We start from the raw sequence: 25,043 nt of genomic DNA, 5'->3' as shown, positions 1-25,043 counted from the left end.
GAGTTTCTCAACTTCTATACATCAAGTAACTCTGCCTTAACACACTAACTTCCAGCCAGTAGACTATCATTCTAATAGGCGCTCATGCAAGTTCCTAGACACATGCTTACCGTTTCGCATGTCCCCCTGTACAATGCTCAACCCACATTCCCCTCTCCACCCCCGAAGGCAGCTCGGCTTATGCACTCTCCACTATTTTCATTCTGTGCTGAAAGTTTAAGCGCAGAGCACTTTAGGGGCTCGCGTTGTCGTCGTAGCTCGCTTATTGGACCCAAGTGGGGACATACGGCGTTCCGTCGTCACGGCGTAACGCAAAGGCTTCGAAAGCCAAGCGTTTTATATAGTCATAACCATTCGAAACTCGCAAACCGCTGGCCCTTGTCATACATCTTCCCTGCAGACAACTGCAGGTGCATTTGACAATTAGCCGGCAGCACCCGCGTTCATTTAGTTAAAAACGCTCGTTGGGTTGGTTTTTACGATAGCAAGCGAAAAAAATTGGCAGTGCAACGCCAGCACGTGCGGGAGGAAAAGCGAGCACAAAAAGAACAGAACTCCCTCTGGCGGGAAAAGCACTGCGAAGGCGGGAAATTTGAAATGCGTTGCGTGGTAGCAGTGAGCGGTTAACGGCGCTACAGCCCATAATGACGAATCACTGCTCTGCACTTCCGACACCTTCCACATTGAGTGGAACGGCTTTCATTTTCTTGTACCCGGCGCGTTGACTGAGCGACATCAAATTATCGTCAACATGCCCCATTTATTGCTTGTGCAATAAAATAGTCTTTAAAGCAAGTCTCTAAAGCGTGCCGACATTTTTTGTTGTTTAACAATCCCCATGCCAGGTAACACATTGCAGTCTCCGAGATTCCATTTTTTCACTCATTTTTCCTAAGCTCCTGAAAGGTGCAAGTACTCCTTTAGGCGCAGCTGCTATACGGCAATATAGGTACATGCAGGAGGGCTACTGGTAAGTACGACTGAAGTACGGAGAGGGCAAATATTCAACGTAAACCGCTCATGGTGGCACGTACCTTAATGTCCTTAACGGCATATTCAACCACAGGCTCGATCTTGTCGGCATAACCGCGGAGTTGTTCCGGGCGAATGCTGGTGGGGTCGTGCGTCAGGAACTCCAGTTCTGACGTGATGTTCTCGGCAGCCTGAAAGCTCTGCAGTTCCGTTGAAGCAAAACGGAGAAAACGTATTCGTTTACCAGCAAGAAAGTCTGCGATATTGAGAGGGCCATATAGCATTGCTACTCAATTTGCGCCTTCGCATTTTCTGACATTGCATGTGGCTCGGTTAAGCTGAAAATGTAAAACCAACAACTTCACCGAGTTTTACACACAGAAAAGGCGCCACACAAAATTCTAATATATTTCACTTAATATTTTGTTGTTTGGCTTTTGGCGGGATCAGCATCAGGAACAAACTTCAAACGCAAATATAAAACTCAGTCACCCAAAACTTGTGCCCCTCGCAGTGGCTAAAAAAGCAACCTGTCGCATTGTTCGGGTGCTCGCAAAGTAGGTGTTCTGTGTTAAGCTCCCAGCGAAGCTGTGAAAGATAACCTGAGCAGAACACGTTACTGGCTTTGCTTTTCAATTCCTTATTTTGATCCTAATGAGCACTAAAAACAATCCGAGAGCCAGCTACGCGTTGGCTGCTTTTTCATTCAAAACGAGCTTGAGACAAGTAGCACTACAACTGCTTCGGCTAATTTATACAACACAGGACATTGGAAACATTTTCAATTCGTCCTCGGCAACGGCGCTTTTGTCTGGCCATAATTCAACTCACCTCAGTAGGTAAACATGTCTGCACACGGTAGAAATTCTGTTCGAATTATTCTGCGGTTCATGCCCGGCACGACACTCCATTTTCCACCAGACTTGCTGTAGTCACGCTAGGGCAAGCGTTGCATTAGTGAGCACAAGTTCGAGAGTTCATTTTTCTGCACCGGTGGCTGATTTTTTTAGTGTATGGTGCCGAAAAGCAAGAACGCCCGAGTGCCGATATTTTTCATTTTCAAAATGCCCAGGTTGTGAAACTAATCCGCAGTCCACGCGCAGACGGCACAGAAGTACGTTGGACACAAAAATTAACAATTATGTTAAAGTACCCTACACCCAACTGATACAAGCAGTGTTTTAAACGGGCAAAGAACCACTTTTTTGTTTATCGTAAACCGGACTGACAGATGTTGCCACGTCTACCGAGAGAGGGCGTGCAAAGCTTGCCTTGTATCGGCAGTGCTGGGCTGAGACCTTCATCCAGCCCGTTTGTCCGTCAGCCAGCAGGCGGCATTTCCTCCGCGCGTATTTGTATTCGCTGGCCGGGTTGTACGCCCCGTACGGGCATTCGGCTTTGGCCACCGAGCCGTGCGCCACAGGCGTCCAGTGGAACAGGCCTTTGTCCGTCTGTTGGAACTCTTCGGGGCACGAATCTGTAATGAAAAAATGTGAAAGGCAGTGATGTCTCCCTCTTTCTTCTAAGCGAAGCAGTCATGCGCTTTCCTGTTGTTCCATGGTCATATAAATGTTATTTCACTCTCTTCAAGAGTCGCGCTCACTCTGATCACCAACCTGAGCTGCATAAATCTGACATGCTTGCCAAGTTTAACAAACTGTGGTCTTAATGTCTACAATGTGGTTAGCTTGCAGAAACTATGCGCGATTGATTCACATTTTTGACACCGAAATAAAACGTCGCACCTTTCCTTGGTTTTATATAACTTCATAAAATCCGAGCAGCCAACTGTCCTATGCCAGCGGCGAAACGCCTAAAACTTGGAGAAGTCCAGTCCTTGCTTTCTGCATATTCGCTATGATCTGGTATATCGGCCTTTTAGAATAAAAAAAAAGAGCGTTCTAGGCAAGTAAGCCGGCATTGTATTACCTAGTGTCACTAGAAAAGCTACAGAGTACCGTCACTGAAGCACGCAAGTAAGGAGCGGCGGCCATTTTGGTGTTTATCAGTGTTGCCAGATTGCCGCTTCTGCGGTCTCACCGCTAACTTTGACGCGGTCATTTGTAAACAACTCTGCCGAAGACGCAGCAACACGGCATCTTCGGACATACTTCTGCAGCTAAATGCATCGAAGCGCGTTATCTTTGATTCACGTTCGGAACGACACCGGTCACGCGCCGCAGCAGAGAAGGAAGGACAAGCTGGGAATATCACGATTAACAGACAGAAAAAAAAACGCATAAGCAACAAAATGGAGGCGCCCATGAACAGTCCCAGTGTAAACAAATGTCACGTGATGCAAACTGACCAATGATAACGGCGGCGGCACGGAACAATAAGAGAAAAGAGTGCCAATACTCTGTAACTTTATCTAGTGACACTAGTATTACCCACCTTTGAGTTCACATACGGGACCCCCGTATCCTGGTGGGCAGCGACATACAAAGCTGTTGATGCCGTCCTCACATTCGCCGCGGTTTTTGCATGGGCTGGACAGGCACTCGTTTATGTTTTCTTCACAGACGTCACCTAGGTGAAAAAACAGGGCCGTACGTTATGCATCCCCGTGGCGAGGCTGCATGCAAGCGGGCTTCAATTGAAGAGATTCGTTAAACCGGACTCGGCTTCTCATTTAGTCACGATATTCATTAACCCGCAACAATTTACAAGTCATAAAAAAACTGGTTTGTTAATGGCTTTGCGAGACGTACTGCACGTGTAATATTTTGCTCAGATATTGCTTGCAGTGTAATGTAAACGTCGCGAATGTTTATTTGCACTGCTCAAAGCGTGTTGCAGGTTGCTTAGGTGATGGTTCCATGCCATGCGGTAAAGATCGCGCGAACAATTCGGGGTTGACTGACACAGATAGAATAGGGTCATATAACGTATCCATCCATTCTCAGGCGAGGATAACGACGGTGCCACCTCGGAGCATTGTCGTGGTTGCCAGATGAGGAGCTATTCAGTTGCTCACAGCGCCCCACAAGTGTTATGTTGACGAGCAGTTTGCGCCCCCATTCCCCAGACAGGGGGCGCTGCGACTCCCTGCGGCAGTACAGGGTGACATGGGATGGGCATCCTTCGAAGTGAGAGAAGCACAGAGCAAAATGTGTTTTGAAGAACGACTTAGAAATATGGATGATCAGAGATGGGCGGCCAAAGTGTTACGGTATCTTCGCATGAAAAGCGTAGACACACAATGGAGGAAAAGAACCAGAAGGCTCAGGACAAAGTATATGAAACCTGGAAGTGCAGGGGAAACGACCAAGGCAATAAAAAATGAAGTGAAAAAAACAGAGACAATGACCTGGAAAAAGAGGATGGATGCGAAGAAGTCCTTAGATATCTACAGGATCGGGAAGCAGGAGATCACAAGGGAAAAATTATTCGATAATACCAAAGGGAGTGCATTGCTTTTTGAAGCCCGAGCGGGTTGCTTGCGGACAAAAACGCTTATCCGCGAGCCGGTACAGGAAGAACTATGCGCAGGCTGCGGAAATGAGCCAGAAACCATGCGACATATTGTAACGAAGTGCAAAAGTATTAGTGCAGTCCTCAGTGATGGAGTCATCCAGCTTCCGGAAGCCCTTGGCTTTAAGATTAGCGGAAAACGGAACTGGAAAACAGTAGAGGTTAGTAAAAGAAGGTTATAATGTTGGTGGGCAAAGAGCAGAGAACAATCTGGGAAGACATGCGTACAAAGAAGTCAGACTAGCACAAAAATTTAGTAAAAATATTTTCATTTTGTTTTCACATTATTTTTTATTTATTTTGCTTGTATTTTTTCGGCGAGGTGATTGTACAGTGGCGTTGCGACTAAGGCCACTGTGCAACGCCACCCCGTTACAAAGGGGAAGCCACTAAGCATCATCATCAGCATCATCAGCAGCATTATTATCATCATCATGGTGAATAGCTAGGGTGTGCGAATAAAGAAATTGGTGCAATGCGGTGTTCTGGAACGTAGATTTTTTTAACAGGACGTATATACTTTAATGGAACGCTGTGTGAGCAATGAAGGGAAATGTTTGAGCGAAGCTTTCTTTGTTTCACTGATGGTGTCCGTGCGCACCACAACACGCAGGGCAAAAAGGGGACCTCTCTGACGATGATGATGGTTGTGGGAGAACTGAAAGAAAAAAATGGCAGCATCTTCACTCCGTGGATGATGCCGAGGGTGCGGAGTACGGGGACTTGAAATGACATCAGGGTTGCGCCCCGAGTGACATCCGATTTGCGCCCCGACCGTCAGTCGATTTGAGCCGTGAGTTGCACCTCGATTATTCCCTAGATGAAACTGCAACTCACGGCTCAAATTGAATTTCGCTTGATTTTCGCTCGATGGTTGTGTGCGCACGGATGGACGCGGGCGGACATTGGGAGGTCCTAAGGTATTCCGCACCGTTACAGGCGAGGGAGTAAGCCGTTTGACTCTTGGGTATTAACTCTCGGTCGTAACCCAATGGGTAAGACGACTGACACTAACTCTGTCTGGTCTACCACACACAGGCTCAAATACTGCCGATGCCTGTGTGATTTTTTGCAATTGTAAAGGACCTTGTGCGGTTCTAAGGTACTCCGCACCTAAAAATTCCCCGCATTTCCCCGAGGGGAAGAATGTGAAAGTGCGAATGCACGAGTTGAATTTGCGCGGTTCGGTAATGTTCGCGAAAGAGAGATCACACACACACACACACAACTACAAAGAAAGAAAGATGCATTTATTCACAGACACCTATTTGTGTTGTCGTTGTACTTGATTGCTAGAGCGGATCTCAGCTTAGAAATTTCGTGTCAGTACTCCTTTAAGCGGGTGCATTAGCCCTTCTCACGCCCGATTCCTGGCCAATCCCCCACGTGGGTATGTGCCATGTCAGCGGCCAGGCAGCGCGCGCCCATCTCCCCCCCGTTGCCAAGGAAGACGAGGAGATTCCTGGCCAATCCCCCACGTGGGTATGCTATGCGGACATCGCCGGTGGACGCAGGTTCAGGGTCGCAAGAAGTGCATCGCACTTAAAACGCTTTCCTTGGTCGGAATCCAACCTGGGTTCCTCGCGATATAGAACCGACGTCTACCCGATTATGCCATTCCGACATGGTCGAAGCAGTTCGGATGTGAGTAGCGGTGCACCACTCAGTCTAACGATGACGATGGTTAAACGCGGAGCGTTCTTCGTGCGAAACCAAATGTCGAAGGGTCAAAATCAAAGCCGCTACGATCAAAGGTTCAGACTGCGTGCGAGTCAAAGTCGAAGCTCAACGAGCCAAAGACCCAACCGTCTGCGAGTCAATAACGTCCAGACTCGGACGACAACCAAAGAATCTCTCACGAGAGAGCATGCATGTCGCCACTTGAAACGGCGCGGAGGATTTCATTACCGAAATTTGAGGTTACCAACTTTACTCGGGTTTCAGCACCTTTATTGTGGCGTTTCGTGGGTGCACACTAAAGATGCCACAGCGAATACACTTCAACTTGAACTGGCTCATGAAACGACATCTTTCAGTAAAGATTTCAGCAATATATTTATTTTTCAGGGTGGCCTTTGCGAGTTACGTGACGGTCGCAAACACCTTAAGGTCTGTGTCTAAGTTGCAAGAGACAAATGGAAATATTTCTCGCTAATTTTCCGCAATTCTTCCGTTTATTTGTCACATTAGAGCTCCACACCAGGCCGACGGAGGGAAGTGAATCAGACGGATGGGAGTGATCGAATCACTTCAATGGTGGGGGCGAGCGGGGTCTGAGCATGCTTCCGTGCATTGGGGCGCTCTGTTTCGCCACCACCAACATAAACTCAGATTGCTGCGACAATATCAAGCTATTGCTTATCGCCGCACCCTCGTAATCTTGCCAGCGGCGTATTTCCAAGCGAACCATAGAATCTGACGTGGAATCCGAAACCGCCATGTGTTTAAGGCTACTGAGCGTGAGTGTGGTTTGCAAGCGCTATAGTTTTTGGGCGAGCAGAAGTGCTAGCTCTAAAAAATTGCTTTATTTGATTTCTAATTACGCAGGTACTGGCTGCCACGGCTCTTGGTGTTAAACAAAACACAACACAAAACGCGACCGTCATGTGAAATTCGAAGGAAAACAAAAATACGGCTCGCTCATCGAAAAACATTACTCAGGCCACTTAGCTCCGCCACCTACTTTGTAGGCTAGGGTGCTTTGATTCACGCGACCGCCGTAAAGGGTGGATACACGTCTTACGCTGGCGCCGTCATTTTGGGTCACTCGCTCACCGCCGAAGCGTCATTGTATCAAAACCACGCTAAACTTATCGTTGCAAGCTGTTCACTCGCGAAGTTTGAATCATCTTATCTGTTTCGCGTTGCTGGGTTTTGTTGTAAACGAAAAGAACACCGCGTTGAGCACTTTGACCCAATAGCGGCGGCACGGGACCCTTCAAAGGGTGTCACCACCCTGTACGGTGGCGCTGGCATCGAGGCACCCTATTGTAGGCGAAAGCCTTGCGACACCTGTCAACAAATTCTGTACAGCCACGCCTTTTTTCCGTCTCTGTCTTCGGTATCGTTTTTGTTTTGTATATTGGCGCAGGTTACTTCAACTGGCTTCTTTTCTGCTACCCCGTGCATTTGTCTCGTTCATCACTGCCGTTTCTTCGTCTAACGGCCCCACTTCCGTCGGCACACAGACTGCCAGGCGCCACAGCTACTGCAGAATAAGTATTACGAGCTAGTTTACTTCTGTTATTCTCACATGCCATCACGTTCACGTGCCCCGCAGCACGCGCTATCACAACTTTTACGCCTCCAGTTCATAGTTTTGTGAGTTTTCGGAAGCGGGGACATTTCCCTTCAAAGCAACCGATTCGTAGACAATCCCGAAAATGTCTATCTTTTACAAAAAAAAAAGAAGCAACAACAACGACAACAACGTTTGTTCTACGCCGCCAACGTGTAGAGGTAGCACAGTTTGTGACCACTGGGTTTCTACGGGTTATACCAGGATTGTAATGTCAACGGATCGGCCATGTGTTTTTATTACGCTTTACGGCGGCGGCCATTTTTTTACCAGGCAACTACAAAAACAACTGCGCTTTTTCGCAAACTGCGGCACTTAGGGCTTCCTCTTTAATGTTTAAAGACTCTCACTTATTGCTGCAACAAACTCAGCAACACCCGAGCAACAGCGGAGACCAGCCTGACATGCGATGTTCTCAAGCCACAGCCTGTCAAGGACAACCGTGCCTCAAGGGAGCAAAATCGATCCATCCTTCGGTGACCCACCCGGCCACTTGTCGCAACACCGGCGGTCGGCCAAAACAGAGACGGCGGCCTTCCGGTGTTTGCGTGCGGAAAGCCCTCACAGCGCCGGATGTCACGCTAAGAGCTTCGCCTACACGCGCCTCGCACTTTTGGCTGAAGAGCACAGAAGGCAGCCGACAACACCACCATGGGCCCAGAGGAGCACATTTGGTTGAAAGGCCGCTGCACTCTCTCACGCACTTTGCAGGCACTCCACTTCCGTTTCGCACAGCAACGACTCTCCGACCAAACGGCTACGCGCACTTTACTATCACAGCCCATTCAAGTTTGCTGTAGTTCTGCACGAAAACAAGAACATCGTGGGACCACCCCATCCCAACGTTCCTTTACTGAGCGAAGCAAGATCGTTCCCACCAACGCGAGGCGTAATTCTACCAAAACATCGCTGAAGCTTGGTCTTTAAGACGTCTTCCTCACGCGAGACTACGAATGTGGTACACGGGATCGTCCCTGGGATGCTCTTCAATCCCGGTAACATTTGGTACACAATTTTTAGTAACCCAGTTCACTAGAAACCAAGTTAACTTACGAACCCAGTCGAAGCGAAGCAAGTATCCTGGGTGCACATTTGATCCTCCTCACCTTTTTTCACTAGAGAATTGTATTCAAGTGATAACCAACTTGCCCTACTTGCTGCCTCAACTGTATCCAGTTTATCCTTTTAAACGAGCCCTCTTATTTGCTTTGTGCGCGATTAAAACGTAGTGATTTGAGTATAGGATACGCATCACTCCTCTGTAGCTGCCAAAATGTGGTCGCAAGCATAACGGAGAGCACATTTTGTTGGAAGAAAGCTCCGCTGAGCACAATACGTCGGTGAGAAAGAATAACATAATTTAATAAATTAGTGATAATGATACAAATGTTACAGGGACCGTGTGCAGGCCAAGGTAAGCTCTGTAGGATCTATCACGCCGGTCAAATTATCTATTGCATATCAAAAAGCTTTAAAGAATCAATGAAAGCAACGACAAGCGAACGTGCGCCCGCATTGTCGAGGGGTGAAACCAGCAAACGAAGCCACGTTTTGTGCCTACACCAAAAGTGAATCGCGCGACCATCCGTAACCGTGCTCCGAAACACTCATGAGAATCCCTTACGCAACCTACGTCTCCTACGTTCCTGAATACGATGTTTGTTCAATAACGGCTGCTTCGGGCTATACTGGATAAGGCCCTAACGCAACACAGAGTCTTAAGCCACGACTGCGAGCCAAGATATATTAGTGCGCAAACATTTGGCGCCCGCTACTGTAGTTTGACGGCGGCTTTTGCCTCGTTACCGAACGAACGAAGAGAACCGAAGACTGAATGAAAACGGAGGATGAAAGTGTGGCGAAAGTGTGAAGGCGAAGGCGGTATGCCGAGACGGTGCGAGACGCTCCTCCCAGGCGACTCGTGGCGAACGCATGAGGGAAAGGCACTAAGGCATGCTGTGTGGTGGCGACGCGCTGGGAGATGACGGCATAGCAGAGCGTGCCGTCGTGTGCTCTACTATGTCGCGTTCACTTTCTGAGACGCAGTTCGCGGTCCCTTCCCAAGACTCAGATTGCGATCACTTCCTGAGACGCAGTTCGCGTCGCCGAAGCGTAGGTGTGGAAACTGTCTTCGCTGACGGTTTCGCGGGAGATTCAAACACAATTTGCACCAAAATGGTTGGCCGCGGCGACACGCTGTAAGGTAACGGCAGAGTATCACGCACCCCCGTGCATTCGCTCATCAAGCGTTCACTTCCTGAGACGCAGCAGCTATGTGCCGTGACCGAGAAGGCAACAGTTCGAACTGCGCACAAATTTTGCATTAGGGGGTATAGTAATCGTCAGCCATGTTCTCTAGACCAGAGAAGGAGAGACACGGGGACAGAAAACTTTATTTCGACGGCTTCCGTTTGTGTCGTGCTGTCTGTTGTGGTCGGCCATCACCTCGTCTGCTGGAGATCACAAGGAGATAGGGTATTCTAAGGGCCGTATTCTGAGTCCCTCTTCCACTCCGTTTGCTTCCTCCACTCGGCTGAGGACAGTATTCCGCAATGCTAATGCATGGGCAAATCTATTTCAACGATCCCCTCCACTGGAGGGTCGGGTAAAAGAAGCACTCAGAATAATAGGGTAAGAGTCCCTGGATGTGCTCCATTAGAAGTACCGACAGTATAGGCTGAAGGTCTCTTCGTAGAGCCGTCCAGCGACCCCAACTGAGTGAATTTCGCGAGTAAGCAAGAATCGTGGAAGGTGGTACGGAGAACGTCAATTCCCTGGCCTTTCGCATTATCTGCATATGTTATTAGGGTTGCTGCAGCACACTTGGCACTGCGGTGTACTTTTTAGCCTGCGGGTGTAGCGCATGCAAATGGGCGTACTGCGCTTGCAAGGCATGAAAAATATGGCATCTCGCCTGGTCATTTGTTGTGGAGAAATAGAATGCTTTTGGTGGGTGGTGGATGGAAGCCTCTTTAAAAGGCTTAGCGATTGTTGCGGAACGAGCAATGCAAGCTCAACGAAAGGCAAAATTCCCATATGTTGTATTCTGGCGTAGGCAACTTCATAAAATCACTTTGCAGGGTCAAATTTTCGTAACACTAAGCCAGGTTTTGGTGTTGGAGTGCTTTTATACAACCTTCGGGCGGTTTCCATTTAGTTTCTTTGCCAATCGTTCCGGAAAGAATGCAGCATCGCAGTGTTCTGTAATGAGCGACGCTGACCTCAGCGGTTCTTTTTTTGGTGCAGGCGAGACGCACAAACTCTCGCATGTGCGAGATTTGCCAACAGTTAGAGATGTCGAAGGGGTCGCAATTATTTGTTACCCTATGTGTATCAAACCCGAGGTATAGCATTAAGCACAAAGCCCTGATAAGTCTGACAAAGCCCTGAAAGAGATAAAACCCTGCCAAAGAGCATTCCGTTGGATTTCGTTCGCTTCATCCAGCTCTCACTTGTTCTCTGTGGGCGCGTTGAAGGGCCGTAGCCCCAGTGCAGCACATTTTGTACAGTTCCCGAGCCTGACGCTGGACCGCGCCAAACTGTTGGTAGTCGCGAGACCTCTAAAGGGCGTAAAATTCAACTCTCTTATTTTTTGTGCCTTACCTGCGTATCCGGGCGGGCAGAGGCAGGTGAACTTGACGTCGGACTCGTTGACGCAGCGGGCGTCGTGCATGCAGGGCGACGAGAAGCAGGGGTCGTACTGGTGGCACGTCTTGCCGTAGTAGCCGTCCACGCAGAGGCAGGTGAAGGTGTGCGAGGCGTTGGACGTGCACACGCCGTCGTGCAGGCAGGCCGACGGCTTCAGCAGGCAGGGGTCGAAGTCGGAGCAGTTCCGGCCCGAGAACCCGGTGAAGCAGTCACAGCGGTACTCGCCGTGACTCGTGTTCACGCAGGTGCCGAACGTCTTGCACGGATTGTGCGAGCACGGGTCGAAGTGCTCGCAGGCGTCGCCGTAGAAGCCCGGCTCGCACAAGCACCGGTAGCCGGGACGCTCACCCGTGGTCTCGCACGAGCCGTGCTTGCACACACCCAGCAGGCAGTCTGCAGCATAAAAATTAAATCAGTTCAAATCAATGTGAAAGCTTTCAAGTGCGGAGCAGTGATTCACCAAAGCGACTGTCGTGCACTATCTCGACTAGATTCAGTATCAGCCGGGCGTTGATACCGAAAGTAGTCAAGAGAGGACGCCGCAGCCACTGAAAAAGCCTATAGAGAGACACTAGATTGATCTCTCATTTATTTGATAAAATTATTGCGTTAAGTCATGAGTTTTTATTATTTTATGTGATTGTACTTATTTGCGGCCTAGCAAAGGCAGACTCCGAGGCAACAGCGCAGCGCAAAGACCATACACAACAATGTGCATATCCGTAAGTACGCCTGTGCTGCGCAATGTGATTGATGTGGGCTTTTTCAGCGCTAGGGACCCGGGTTCCATCCCGGCCAGTGAAGCGATGATCGTTTTGAAGCTCTATTTGTGTACGTGACACCGGGTTACTGCGGTGGATGGATACCATTATTCTGGACGACCTACGACATGCCGGGCACCTAACGTGCTAAAGAAAAGAATTGAAAAACCATGAGAAACGTTTCAAACGAGGTTTTCTAGGTCAACTTGGCTTGAACCCATCGTGAATGCCATAGTAAAAACTGTACGCGCATTATGCGCCAGTTGAAGTAAAAACAGAGACACGGACCAAAACAAACTGTCCGTCATGTAGTGATGAAATACGCCGATTTTATCTTACCACACTGCCGCCAGTAGACATTTGGCTCCAACTTGTTTTTGGGACAGGAAAAGTAGAAGTCGATGGTGTTGTTTGCTTTTGCATGTCCATAAAAACTAAGCTGAACACACGTTTACACTATTTATGCTAAGCTGACAGCCTAACTTTACCCTCTATGCCTATGCCTAAAAAAGTTGCAATGCATCCGTAAGAAATATGAACCAAATCAGAGAACTGCTCACGGTTTTTGATGAAATTTGAAATGGTGGAACGAAAATTATTCAGTGAGCGAGCGAGTGAGTGAGTGAGTGAGTGAGTGAGTGAGTGAGTGAGTGAGTGAGTGAGTGAGTGAGTGAGTGAGTGAGTGAGTGAGTGAGCGAGCGTGTGAGCGAGTGAGCGAGTGAGTGAGTGAGTGAGTGAGTGAGTGAGTGATTGAGTGAGTGAGTGAGTGAGTGAGTGAGTGAGTGAGTGAGTGAGTGAGTGAGTGAGTGAGTGTGAGTGAGTGAGTGAGTGAGTGAGTGAGTAAGTGAGTGAGTGAGTGAGTGAGTGAGTGAGTGAGTGAGTGAGTGAGTGAGTTCTGGTTAATCAATAATTGTGAATGGAGCAAGTCTACGGATGACGAAATGAATCACTGAATCACTCAAACTCAACCATTTACCAACGTAACGAGACCGGTATACTAAAATGCATGCGTCTTTCAATACTCACAGTCGATGCGGGTGGCGAAGCGGTCGACGGGGCTCCCTATGCCTTCCTCACGGCCATTCCAGGCGTAGACGCGGTATTCGTAGTCCGTCCAGGGCCTTAACCCACTCACGGGCACGCACTTGTCTGCCGCGCCTGTGGTAACGTTCACAAACGAGGTGATGTTCTCGGTGAGCGCCTTGTACTTGACCACGTAGCCAGAGACGTTGCCATACAGTGGTCGCTGCCAGCAGATGCGCACGCTCGTCTCGTTGACCACCACAGCGCGCGTGTTCTGTGGATCTGCGAGCACAAAGGAGAGGGAAAGTTTACAAACTAAAAAGAAACCTATTAAGACACACCCCGCTGCAAAAAAAAAAAAGTCTGAGATTTCCAATTAAAAGTCGCGATTACATCATCTCGAAACTTTCACTTATTCAACGTCATTGTTGTGTCTCTATGTAAGCAGAAGACACGAGGCTGCTCTTGGCAAGCTCGCGTACAGTAAAGCTCCCGCAAAAATACCCTCTTTCAAACACACATCAAGGTTGTTCAATATTAAAGTAGGATTTATTTTAAACGCAAGGAATTAGAGACCTAGAAGTGATAAAAACAAGCGTTGGAAATGTACGCCTAAAGGACCTTTAGGCAGCCCAGGCGCAAAAGGAAAAAAGGAACAAAAAAACCAACCATCGCTTTCAGAGTGGTCATTCCAACCATTTTACTTCCCGTACAACAGCTTATTCCGCACAAACATTGGAACATAACTCTGTCTTCCCCAGCACTTTGTGCAATGCCTACCTATAGCGTAGTCTACATTCTTCGCGCCCTCACCGAGTGCCGCGTTTGCCTTTGTTCCACGCTAGAAACTAGAAATTAGTCTATTCTATGTCGATACCGGTGGCCTTCTAGAAACAGAACTAAATTCTTAGCATACTAAGGTTTGCTACTGCTTTCAGGTATAATGACCACGTTGGAATTTCCATCTATAAGTTGCACCGCCCAATTTATTCAATTGCCATATAATTTAATCCAGGCGACAGACAATTTAATCCAAGCGCCATTTAATTTAATCGAGGTGCTAAGAAATTTCATCCACGTGCCAAGCAATTTAATCCGCTTTCGAACCACATTAATCCTGCTGTCAGAACGTTGTTCAGGAGAGTTTTGTGCGAGATTACACGCAGCTGTGCGGAATTGTGCGCGTCGTGGTGGGGTGAAAACGTGGTGTTTCTTGATCCATTATGTGCAAAATATTTTAAGCGCACACCCTAACGGACATTTACTAACACGCCCATACAAAGAGAGTGGTATTTTTTGATGCGTTCGTGCCGCGTGCTGCGAGCTGATCTTCGAGAGCGCCGTCGATAACTCACGTAAGAAGTATCGCCTGCTCTTCGCGTTACAATGCCTTCAGGAATTCGTTTGATAAAAAACACATTGCTTGAATGCTTTTTGCATTGGGATTTTCAATCAATGAATGCTTTTCTGCAGTGCCAACTATTATTTCCAAATTATAATATCGTCTGCTCATGTCAGAAATATCGCCTGCTCGCGTCAGAAGTATCGCCTGCTCGCGTAACAATACGCTGGCAAGTCTGCTGGCGTAACAATACACGAGCAGACGGTACTTCTGAGGATCTCGCAGACGATCAGTACACGGCACCAACGGATCAAACAAGACCGCTGTCCTGGTCTGCGTGTGTTAGTAGATGTCCATTAGGATCTGCGCATAATATATTTTGCATATAGTTGATATAGAAACACCAGGTTTTACCACGCGCTGCGCGTCAAAGTCCGCAAAGCTGTGCCTCATTTCGCCCAAAACAATCCTGAACAACCGTCTGACAGCTGGAATAATTTGGTTGGTGATCGGGTGAAATTGTTTGGCACTTGGCTTAAATTCGCTGGCACTTAAATTAGATCCCGTTTGAATTAAGTTAAATGGCGCTTGAAATGAAGTGGCTGGCGCCTGGAATAAATGGGATGCCGATTGGTTTAAATTGAGCGGAAAAACCTGTTGTGCTCCGCTGCCACTCGCTATTAGTAATAAGCGGTTCAGTCAGGAAAAAAAAAACTTGAATTCCTCAACCCTATATGTTGGCCTATAGAAACTTTCGGTTCTTCATTTTAGCCTCTGCTCAAGTTCATTGAACTGGCGCCACTGGCAGCACTGCCAAAGTTTACGCAGTTAAGTGTTCTGGCTTTTAGAAGCCGTTGTGAAACCATGGGCTTCCCGTTACCATGATTAAGTGTGAAGATAAGTATTTTTGAGGCCGTTTCTGGCAAACGTGACAGGTTTTACGCAAGGCGAAAGTAGGTCGTTGGAGAAGAGTTTGCCGAAGTTACGTAATGCTCTCACGTTTCAGTTTACCTCGCTAAAATCAACCAGTTCGGGCACAAAGCGTAATAGGCGGAATGGCAAAGGCTGTCCTATCTACTTTCCAAAGTTCAGAAAGCCTACGTTCTACAAAGTTTACACTGCACGCCTTAATATTACGGACAACCCAATAAAAAAAAAGCAAGGGCCAGTGCCGAGGGGAATTTCATTAACACAGCGTTATTTTGTATCGCAGTATTAGTTGTTCTGGCTATTCACTGTGAGTGATGAGTGAATGAAATTTTCTGCAGAAGGGTACCTATTGCGGATCTGTTTTTTTTTTCTCCGCGTTCCGAACGACGTTGCGAAAGCGATGCATGATTTACGAAATTCTTCGCTCGTTGGAAGAGCTAACAGTGGTTGCAGCTTTGCCTGGGGACCAGGGAGGCGAATTTCTCCTACGTACGAAAAGCAAAACATACGTGGCTTTTAATTAAAAACATTTGTGGCTCCATGGCACTGCTGTGTAAACATTATTGAAAATGCTCACCAAGAACATAGTAGTAGTGGGAAGGGGCGTTTACGCTTGTTGAGAGGTGAGCCCACTATATAAAAGAAACTGAGGTAACCAGCCTTACAAAGCTTTCGAGCACGTACAGACCCAGCCAACCCACGCCAACTCAAGTCTGAGTTCCAAAAAAATGAAGAAAGCTCACACTATTGCACAAGACTTGAAGGTAGTAAAGCTATACGCAACCTTTACGGCCATCGCGACGATTTAAGTCCAAGATTGCAGCCGATTTGCTTCTTCGCTGCTGCCGCAGCGACCTTTACTTTATCATTCTTGCTGTAAGTTCGGGCTTCCTTCATTTTTGTTAATTAATAAGGATTGGGAAACATGTCTGTCTCGTTCCGAGCAAGTATTACCACGATAACGGCGAAAGCTGGAGATTGTTTTTTTTTTTGCCGAATCTTCGCCAATCTCCTAAGTGTGTGTGCCTCGTCTTGCAAACATGCGCCGATGACGCTGGGCGGCCGTTGCTAGGCACGCACATAGGAGCCATCGGCATGTTCTTGATTTTTTAACTGACGCAGCTCTCACACCCCACATCACTAGAAAATGGATTTACCCAACGGGGTCTCCACCTCCTTACTGTCCCCACTACAGAATGACCGTATTCGCCACCCTTGACCACCTAATCTGGCGCTGCTCCGCGTTTTCGCTGTACCGGCCTATCTTCACCAATGCTATGCCTCCCGAAGCCTCAGATGATGATCCTCCATTTGAAGATCCAGATTTTATCGGAGCCCTTGGGCTGTTCGGCGTGGAGAGTGGTCTTTCAAGATTTCTGTAGAATCGGGCCTACTACAGTCGTGAAAATCCCCTAATGGTAGATCTTCCCCTTAGCCTGACCTCCACGTTCTGAAGGGAACCCCTGTGCCGTCTTCATGGATGCATCATCTTTTTAACTGGGCTACTCCTCCCTTCCCCTCCTTCTCTACCCTTATTTTGGCCGCATGGCCTTCCCTTGCCTAATAAAGGACTACAACAACAATAACTGCCGCAATCTTGACCGATCTCCCAAGTGGGTACACTTGCCTTGACAAACATGCGCACGGGACCCTGGGCCGTCGCCGGGAGTCCCGCGCTCGTGTACGCTTGCTCGGCTATTTCTTGGAATTTTTATGCACGGACACGAAAAATTACGATTTGCTAAAGAACTTCGCTCCTAAAAAAAGTGCTTGGAGAGGTAGACAACCAGCGCCTTTCGCTTTTGATCCGCAAATCACGTACGTATCTAAAATTAATTTCAAGGTAAAAGCGCTATTGTCCCAGGTGCCATGAATGACGACAATGTGTAGCACTCTACGCAAAGAAAAAGTACCTTCAGCACTAGCCAATGGTGGAAGAATAAGGGTGAGAACGATATTTATCACAAATGTTGCCACCCTACCTTGTTTCATTGCTTACGGTGCTCTACCGAAGAGTACGGAGTGCATAATCCAGTTTATCGGCGTACTTCGCACGGAAGCGCATATGAAAAACAGCTGTGCTAGCCACACTTTGTGGATAGGACAGCTGCCTCTTATATCAACCCTGAGTCGTCTAATCTACCCTTGCAGATATACGTTAGCTTCATTGTCGGTACGTCTAAATCCATCTTTTCAACCCTACTTACCCCTGAATACCTGGACACAGTCATTGTTTCTAGTATAAAGTAATTCCTGTAGGTATGCAACCCCAACTAAGCATACCGAACGTATCGGTAAACTCATTCAGAGGATTTCTCGGAACTCAAAGACTTCTCATGCCTTCTGAGACACGCCGAAATCTCTGTGCGCCAGCATGATTCAGTACCCTTTGGTGTAAACATTTAATTTTTTTGCCCGAGGCAGCCAGTGATGCTTTTCTTTGACTAGAATGCAATTACAGACATTTAAACTATGGGCAGCGTTACTCCAAGCCCAAACCCATTACCGCGTATTCGATTATTTCCACGTTCATTAAAATTTTCCACCTCCAGTGGATAGAACGTCCGCTTGTAGAATAACGGTCCGTTTCTTCGTAATTGCGCACCATTCTTAGGACGCCACAAATGCTTCAAATGGGCACACTAAAGTCTCGGTATTCTAGATGCCTGGTACTACTTGTTTCGGTTTCTGTTGTTGTTGTTTTATTTTGGCTCTTATTTATATTTAAGGCAACTTATTGCCTCTATTCCTGGCACAGCAGCCGCTTTTGTATTCGGCGCTTGCAGGTTGGGGTAAACAAGAAGGTTCCCACCCAAGTTTCGTTAAGAAGAAATAGACGGATGTCGCAAGCGCAAATGTCAAAATCCCTCGCGGGACCACTCGCAAATAAGGCTCGTGCGCTCGAAAAAATGCAAGAAGAGAAAGAAAAAAGTGACTTAGCGACGCCCCGTTCCTTATTGCGGGAATGCGAAGATGACGATGAAGCAATTGTACGAAGGATTTTTTTTTTTCAGTGGAAACTGCAAATGAATTCTCTGACGCAGAAATGTGATGCGAAATTGCAGTTTCTTGGAAATGCGAGTTAAGCAACCCGACCGTGGCGTAGTGTTTTCTCCAAGGTGGTTGTGAGGCAATACGTTTGGAGACCTGGACCTGTGGCCCGGTGGCAGACTTTGTCCTCAGATCTCAGGTTGTAAACGAAGACAAGAGAAAAGATAAGGAAGATTCAACCTCATTCTCTACATTCAATATAGAGTCAATATAGCGCCGTCGTGTGGGTCTCCTCATCTTACGTCTTGTCTCTAGCGCTGCTTAACGATGCTTCCTCCCGTGCTAGTCGGTGGTGCGGATAGCGGAAAATTCGTCGTTGGTGTCGGTAGTCCGCCAACCTGTCCGTGTAGTGCAGGAGAGGTTGCAGGTCAGGTAGAAAGGTGGTGATTTCTCCTTGAGAGAAACGGGCCGGTGGGTATAGGCGCGGGCAGTGGCGTGAGCCGCTTCATTCCACTCAAGGGATCCGCGTGTTGGCACCGAAATTATATAAGCTTCTGTAATGATCTGTCGCGTTAAAAAAGATGAAGCGCCTTTTTGGAAATGCGACCTTGTAGATAATTTCTGCAATACGTGGACGGGTACTTGCGGAATAGGGGTTACGCGGAACACAGGTTACGTGGACGGGTAGTTGCGGAATAGGGGATGCGTCCACGTAGCAGTATTTGAGGCCGCTTTTATATCTGGCGGACAAGGTTCCTGCTCTGGTAATTCTCCTTGCCTTGTTTTACTCCGGATGGATATTTCTTGGTATTGAGGCCACTCGCATGTGCGCTGTCGGATCTTCAAATGTATGCTTGTTTTCTGATCTTCAATCGGTGGAGCTGTATGACCCAATTGGTGAAGAGTAGCGCACACTGTCGCTGTTGTCGTCAAGCGTTCTATCTGCGGGGTGTCGTGCGCTTCCTGTAATTCCTCCGAACTGTTATGTACACCTACATTTCATAATTTGGATGTGGACGTCTTCGAGGGCAGCCCCAGTGGAGCCTTGTAGGCTTGGCGAATAAGTGATATTTATTATAACTTTTTCGTTAGATTTAAGGGCGAAGTACGGTGATCCATAGGCGATTCTACTGTAAGTATGGCTTGAATTAATTTGAGCGTGTCAGATTCTCTGAGACCATATCGAAGATGCGTGACGCGCTGAGTTATATGTGTAAGCTGGTTGACAGTCTTCTGGAGGGGAGCAATTGTGGGAAGCCCATAGCCATTTTGGAGGAAAACAAATCCCATAATTCTCGAGTGCGGCGCAGTTGGGACGGGTTGCTTATTTATGAAAAGGTGCGGTCTGCAACGGAAGATTTGTTTTGTTTCGCGTGGCGACATGAAGTGTTAGAAGTGACGATTTCTCTGGCCAAATTCAAGACGTCGTTCTCAAAAGGATCTTTTCGCCTTGTCTATAGCAGTTAGAATGCTTACAAGAGCTCCGCGTACACTTTTCTTTAGCCTACTGGTCGCCGTGGCCCCTTTTATCTATCCACTGCCTCAGCCACTCGCCTATTGGCTATGCTGTTTTCTCACCCACATGATAGGGAACACGAACACGGCGTATAGCCATCCTGGCTTGCGCACCTCCAAGTCCTACTTAGGGGAACCGTCAGTCATGCGGAAACTTCGGCCTAAGCTTAGCCACACAAAAAGCGTATGTGCTCTCATTACTTAGAGACACCTACGTAACGCCCGCAGTACAAAAGAACTAAAGCAGTGGCACTCAGTGTGAAAGCTGTTAAGTACGGCGCGCTGATTCGCCAAAGGGGATGTGGCGCCCTCTTTTGACTAGTTTCAGTATCAGCCGGGCGTTGATAACCAAAGTTGCCTAGGGAGAGCACCGCAGCCCCTTAAAACTACTAAAAGTAGACAATGGGTGGAGTTTTCGATATTTTGCTGTAATTAATGCGTTGACTCATGACTTGTTATCTTATTTTAGGTTACTGCGTACTTATTAGCGTCCTAGCAATGGCATCCCCCGCGGAAACAGCGCAGCGCCAAGATCACCCCTAAAAATTTCCACATGAGAAACGTGTGCTTGTCTAGCGCAATGGGGTTGACGCGGCTCATAACGCGAGGGGCTGAAGTTTTATGCCGACCAGGAGAAGTGGTGACATTTTTGAAGCCTTTGTTTGGGGGCGTGAGACCACGTGACTTGAGTGGCTAGATACCGTGACCCTGGACGAGGTACGACGACAAGCCGGGCACCTAAAGTACTTAGCACTTAAAATAGAACTTTGTGCCTCGACTATAGCGCACGCCCGTGGCCATTTTTCGCTACTTGCCAGTGCCGGACATTTTTCGTCCTTCCGTGTTATTTCGGCGACATTACTGTTAGGCAAGTAGGTTTCTGATGCTCAGTAACGCGATACAAGTTCAACACGAGGAGCAGGGTCCGTGTATAATGTAGCCTAGGGTAGAACTCAATCTCTCTTTTACTTTCGCAGAATCTCATCCCTCACCTCTACCCTCCCCCCTTCCCGCGCACCCTTCTCTCTATGGACGAGGACCGCAGGCCTTCTTTCATACCTTAGTCATTGTTTGTTTATAAGAACCTAAGGCTTCGTAACCCGTACACTGCTGTCATCTTACACTCGCTCCCTATTTGCACACCGTTTTTTTTTCTATTGAGTTTAATTACGGAAACAAGGTTGGTTACGTTGTTTGCTTTCCGACAGTCCGTGAATGCAAGCCATACTTTGCCAACCATAGGAAGTGCGTTCCACATCAACGGGAGACTTCCGCATCTCTGATGACAGCGAACAATACAAGCGCGTTGGTCAACGTTAACTACATGTTAAGATAAAAAAAGCGATGGCTCGACCATGACGGGAAAAATTTTTAAGAGGGTTTAAGTTTATGGTGACAGATGCTGCTGCCATGCAGCAGGCAGAACTCAAGATAAAAAATTAGACGGCGGGGCGCCGGAAAGCAAGCGCGGTAAACTCTAATCAGGCACGGTAGATATAAACCTTTATTAGGCTCTAATGTGCTTCGTTAAAGCCGCTGCGCCGGTATTCATGCGTATACGTTATCGCACAGGGACGCTTTGGGGATGTGTTACGCAACTACAAATTTCTCGATGAGCGGGTCATCAACACGTCGACTGTTATGTGCACTGATGCAGACAATTTTATGAACCCTCGTTGAATACCCAGGAATATCCAGGACTATCGAGGAATATCCACGAACATCGCGGAATATAACGAAATTAGCCCCTGTTACTCCTCCCTCGCGGCCAAGGCTGTGCATAGATGTCGTGCATGTATTTGTGTTTTTTTGTTAACATGAAATGTTGATGAGCTTGAAACAGACCTCTCAACCAAACACAAAAACAAAGATCCGGCTGGGCCTACTTCGTACATTGAATCGCAAAGGAGTCAGCGGCAATAACCCCACAATTCTAAAACAGAAAGCAGACACTGTACACGTACCGAGACAACAGCAACGGTCTGACGATGGCAGAGCAGCCACCAAAGCCTTTGAGAAGCTTGTTGTAGCATCGCGATGGTTCCGCAGCGTTAGAAAACAGGTGCGCTCTATTCTTGCATTATGATCAGACATTATTTTTTCAAATTGTATGTTTTTGAGAGGAGAGACGGGTTCTCACACATGATTTACATAGGGTAGGGTTTTTAATAGGTTAAAAAAAGAACGATATATTGCATAGTCCTCATAGTGCGTGAGCAAAGGTCCCTCCTTCGTTATACACTCCTGCGCCTGGTACGTTATGCCTTCTCACAAAACGCACCACGTCAAGCGACGGCAATATTTTGCACACGCTGCATTCTGCTCCGAGGCCACGGGCCGGCGCTCCGCCGTTTACATCACAGACCTCCTTTTCGTTGGCTCAGCGCTGCGCTCCGGGTGCTACGCCCATCAATCCCGGGACTCTATCATGACAAACTGATCCGGCGGGTTTGAGCCTCGTGTGCTTACCTATAATAAATCAAACACTCGTATTCTATCCTGACAACTTCTACTAATATCAAAGAAGACGGAGCAGTTCTACTGCACACACTGCACACTGGACTTTCAATAACTAAGCTATGTCATCCCGTTATCCTGAGCAACGCCCACGCCACCGGCCCCTTAGCAACTCGTGTGCTGTAACGGCTTGTGATGCACAGCGTTTTTTAAGTGCAATTCACTTCTTAAGCGACCCTGAACCTGCGTCCACCGGCGATGTCCGCGCACGTGGAGATGGGCGCGCGCAGCCTGGCCGCTGACATGGCACATACCCACGTGGGGGATTGGCCAGGAATCTCCTCGTCTTCCTTGGCGACGGGGGGAGATGGGCGCGCGCTGCCTGGCCGCTGACATGGCACATACCCACGTGGGGGATTGGCCAAGAATCGGGCGTGAGAAGGGCTAATGCACCTGCTTAAAGGAGTACTGACACGAAATTTCAAAGCTGAGACCCGGTCTAGCAATCAAGTACAACGACAACACAAATAGGTGTCTGTGAATAAATGCATCTTTCTTTCTTTGTAGTTGTGTGTGTGTGTGTGATCTCTCTTTCGCGAACATTACCGAACCGCGCAAATTCAACTCATGCATTCGCACTTTCACATTCTTCCCCTCGGGGAAATGCGGGGAATTTTTGATCCTCATGCTCGGGTGATACCAAAGACAAAACAAACAAAATTTTTCTAGCCTTCACGGACAACCTCTGAACGATGCTATTGTATACAAGTACCTTGATATTACAATAACAAACAATCTAATTTGGACAAAATGTATTTCAAACATTCTGACGTTATCTGTTCCTAATGTCCGTTCCTTTAGCTAGACCGCAATTTTTAATTTGCGCATGGAAGTCCAAAGTTCTCAGCTTATGCCTTAATCGTCACACCCTTATACTATACATGCATTATCTGGGGTCTTTACACAAAATTTAGCATTCTCGCATTTACAAGATTCAGGGAAAAGCGGTTCAGAGAGAGAGAGCGTAATTGATTGAATGTAGGAAAACAGAGACAACGGTTCAGTTTATTTATTAACATATTGCTAACTGATTTTCCAACATAATTTACGGGGGGGGGGGGGGGGGGGCATAACACGTGAAATCCACACCGCAAGCCGATTTATTGACGCCTTTCAATGCTAGAACTAACGCATTCTAAATATCTTTTGAGTGCTGAGAACTTTAGGGGCACGGCTTGTCCTGGTAGCTCGCCCGTGGTCGTGGTACTCGGCCACCAAAATGAAGCGTAAGTGACCCAACCAGAGGCTTCAATAAGATCAAAGGTTCCCCTGGTCGGGTTCGAACCTACGTCTCTGAGTTCTGAGTTACAAAGCCGATGCCAATCCCATCGCGCCACACGGGCACGCGGTTCTCTGATGTAGTGTTGGGGTGGTCTTTGCGCTCCGCCGTTGCCACGGAAGCTGCCGCTGGTAGGCCTCAAACACGTGTACAATAGACCGTTTCAGAATAGGGGGCCCCAACGCTTTCAGTTCCCCAAGTGGCTTGAAGTAACAACTTGCGCATGCGCAGAACCTAAGCCATCCTTGAGGTTTTGTGCTTGCGTTGAGCGCGGACGCTATTTTGCCAAAATAGCGAGCGCCCCACATCTGTCCCCACGAGGAGCATGCGTCCCTCGCGCCGCTCTCGGAGCCGGCGAGACTCCGCGGGACCATGGCTGAAGGGAAAGCAACGACTCTTTTCCCGATCAACTTTGAGGGGTACGATGATCGCTGAGCTAAGTTTGTAGATTCCATGCGTCACTCACAAGAAATGGAGAGAGCTGGAATTCATGAAGCACTTTCTTCATTCGGAAACGGTCCGCGCACGCGCCGGTCGTGCCTAAAAACGCGCCGGCCGCGCTCGCCTCGCCCGCAGGGCTCACGAATCGTCTAGAACTGGCGCCGACCACGAAAGCCCAAACAGCTTGTCGCCGCTCTTTCACATCAATCTGGCCGCTAAAAAGAAGCTCCATATGCGAGAAAGTGGATATTACTGTGGTGAAAATTTCTGATAGGAGTTGCGATCAGCGCTGATTATAATAACGGCGATGATATGGCTGCCGCGATGATACGCCTACATCCATCTACGCTGACCAACCGCGCAGGCTGGACTGGATGGACGGCTCGACCCGGCGCCGTGGTACACGGTGTGGCGAGCGGCTGAGGGATGGCGCTACCTGCTCGGAAGAATCCAAATAGATCAACCCCGGTATCTTCTTCAGCTATCGCTGATACGGCTATTACCGGATAACAAAGTTCCACGTGCGAGAAAGGAAATGATACTGTGGTAAAAAGTTGTATTGGGGGTTGCCATTCGCAACAGCGGGCACAGCGGCAATCAAATATCTCCCGCGATACTAAACCTTAAGTTCCCATTACCCGAGCAACGCAAGCCGGTTGCGTACTGTTGGAGAAGCCCCACCCCTGAAATTCGCCACGCGCAGGTGCGTTGCGTTTGGGCTCCCCTACAATCTTCGGGAACCCCAATGCCCGATTCCCGTATTCTAAAACTGCCTATAACATAATAACATAAAATGAAGTAACAATCGAGAATAACGCATCAATTACCCTACATATTATTATCAGAACTCAA

At 48.0% G+C, this 25,043-nt stretch overlaps 1 protein-coding gene across 3 annotated transcripts in view; it reads right to left on the bottom strand.

Annotated features, from left to right (window-relative positions):
- The window catches only part of LOC144158860 (uncharacterized), a 366,527-nt gene that overhangs the window by 14,356 nt on the left and 327,128 nt on the right, over positions 1-25,043 (bottom strand). For all 3 annotated transcript variants that reach the window (XM_077690032.1, XM_077690030.1, XM_077690031.1), the window contains 5 exons: positions 13,180-13,458; positions 11,348-11,785; positions 3,367-3,501; positions 2,244-2,449; positions 1,035-1,172 (listed from right to left, as the gene is read on the bottom strand). In XM_077690032.1, coding sequence (XP_077546158.1) covers positions 1,035-1,172; positions 2,244-2,449; positions 3,367-3,501; positions 11,348-11,785; positions 13,180-13,458 — 1,196 coding nt within the window. The remainder of the gene's footprint in view (positions 1-1,034; positions 1,173-2,243; positions 2,450-3,366; positions 3,502-11,347; positions 11,786-13,179; positions 13,459-25,043) is intronic.

This window comes from Haemaphysalis longicornis, unplaced genomic scaffold (genome assembly GCF_048455015.1).
Source record: "Haemaphysalis longicornis isolate Haplotype H1 unplaced genomic scaffold, Haemaphysalis longicornis Haplotype H1 scaffold_10, whole genome shotgun sequence".
Lineage (NCBI taxonomy): Eukaryota > Metazoa > Arthropoda > Arachnida > Ixodida > Ixodidae > Haemaphysalis > Haemaphysalis longicornis.
This window is presented reverse-complemented; position numbering and strand designations above follow the sequence as displayed.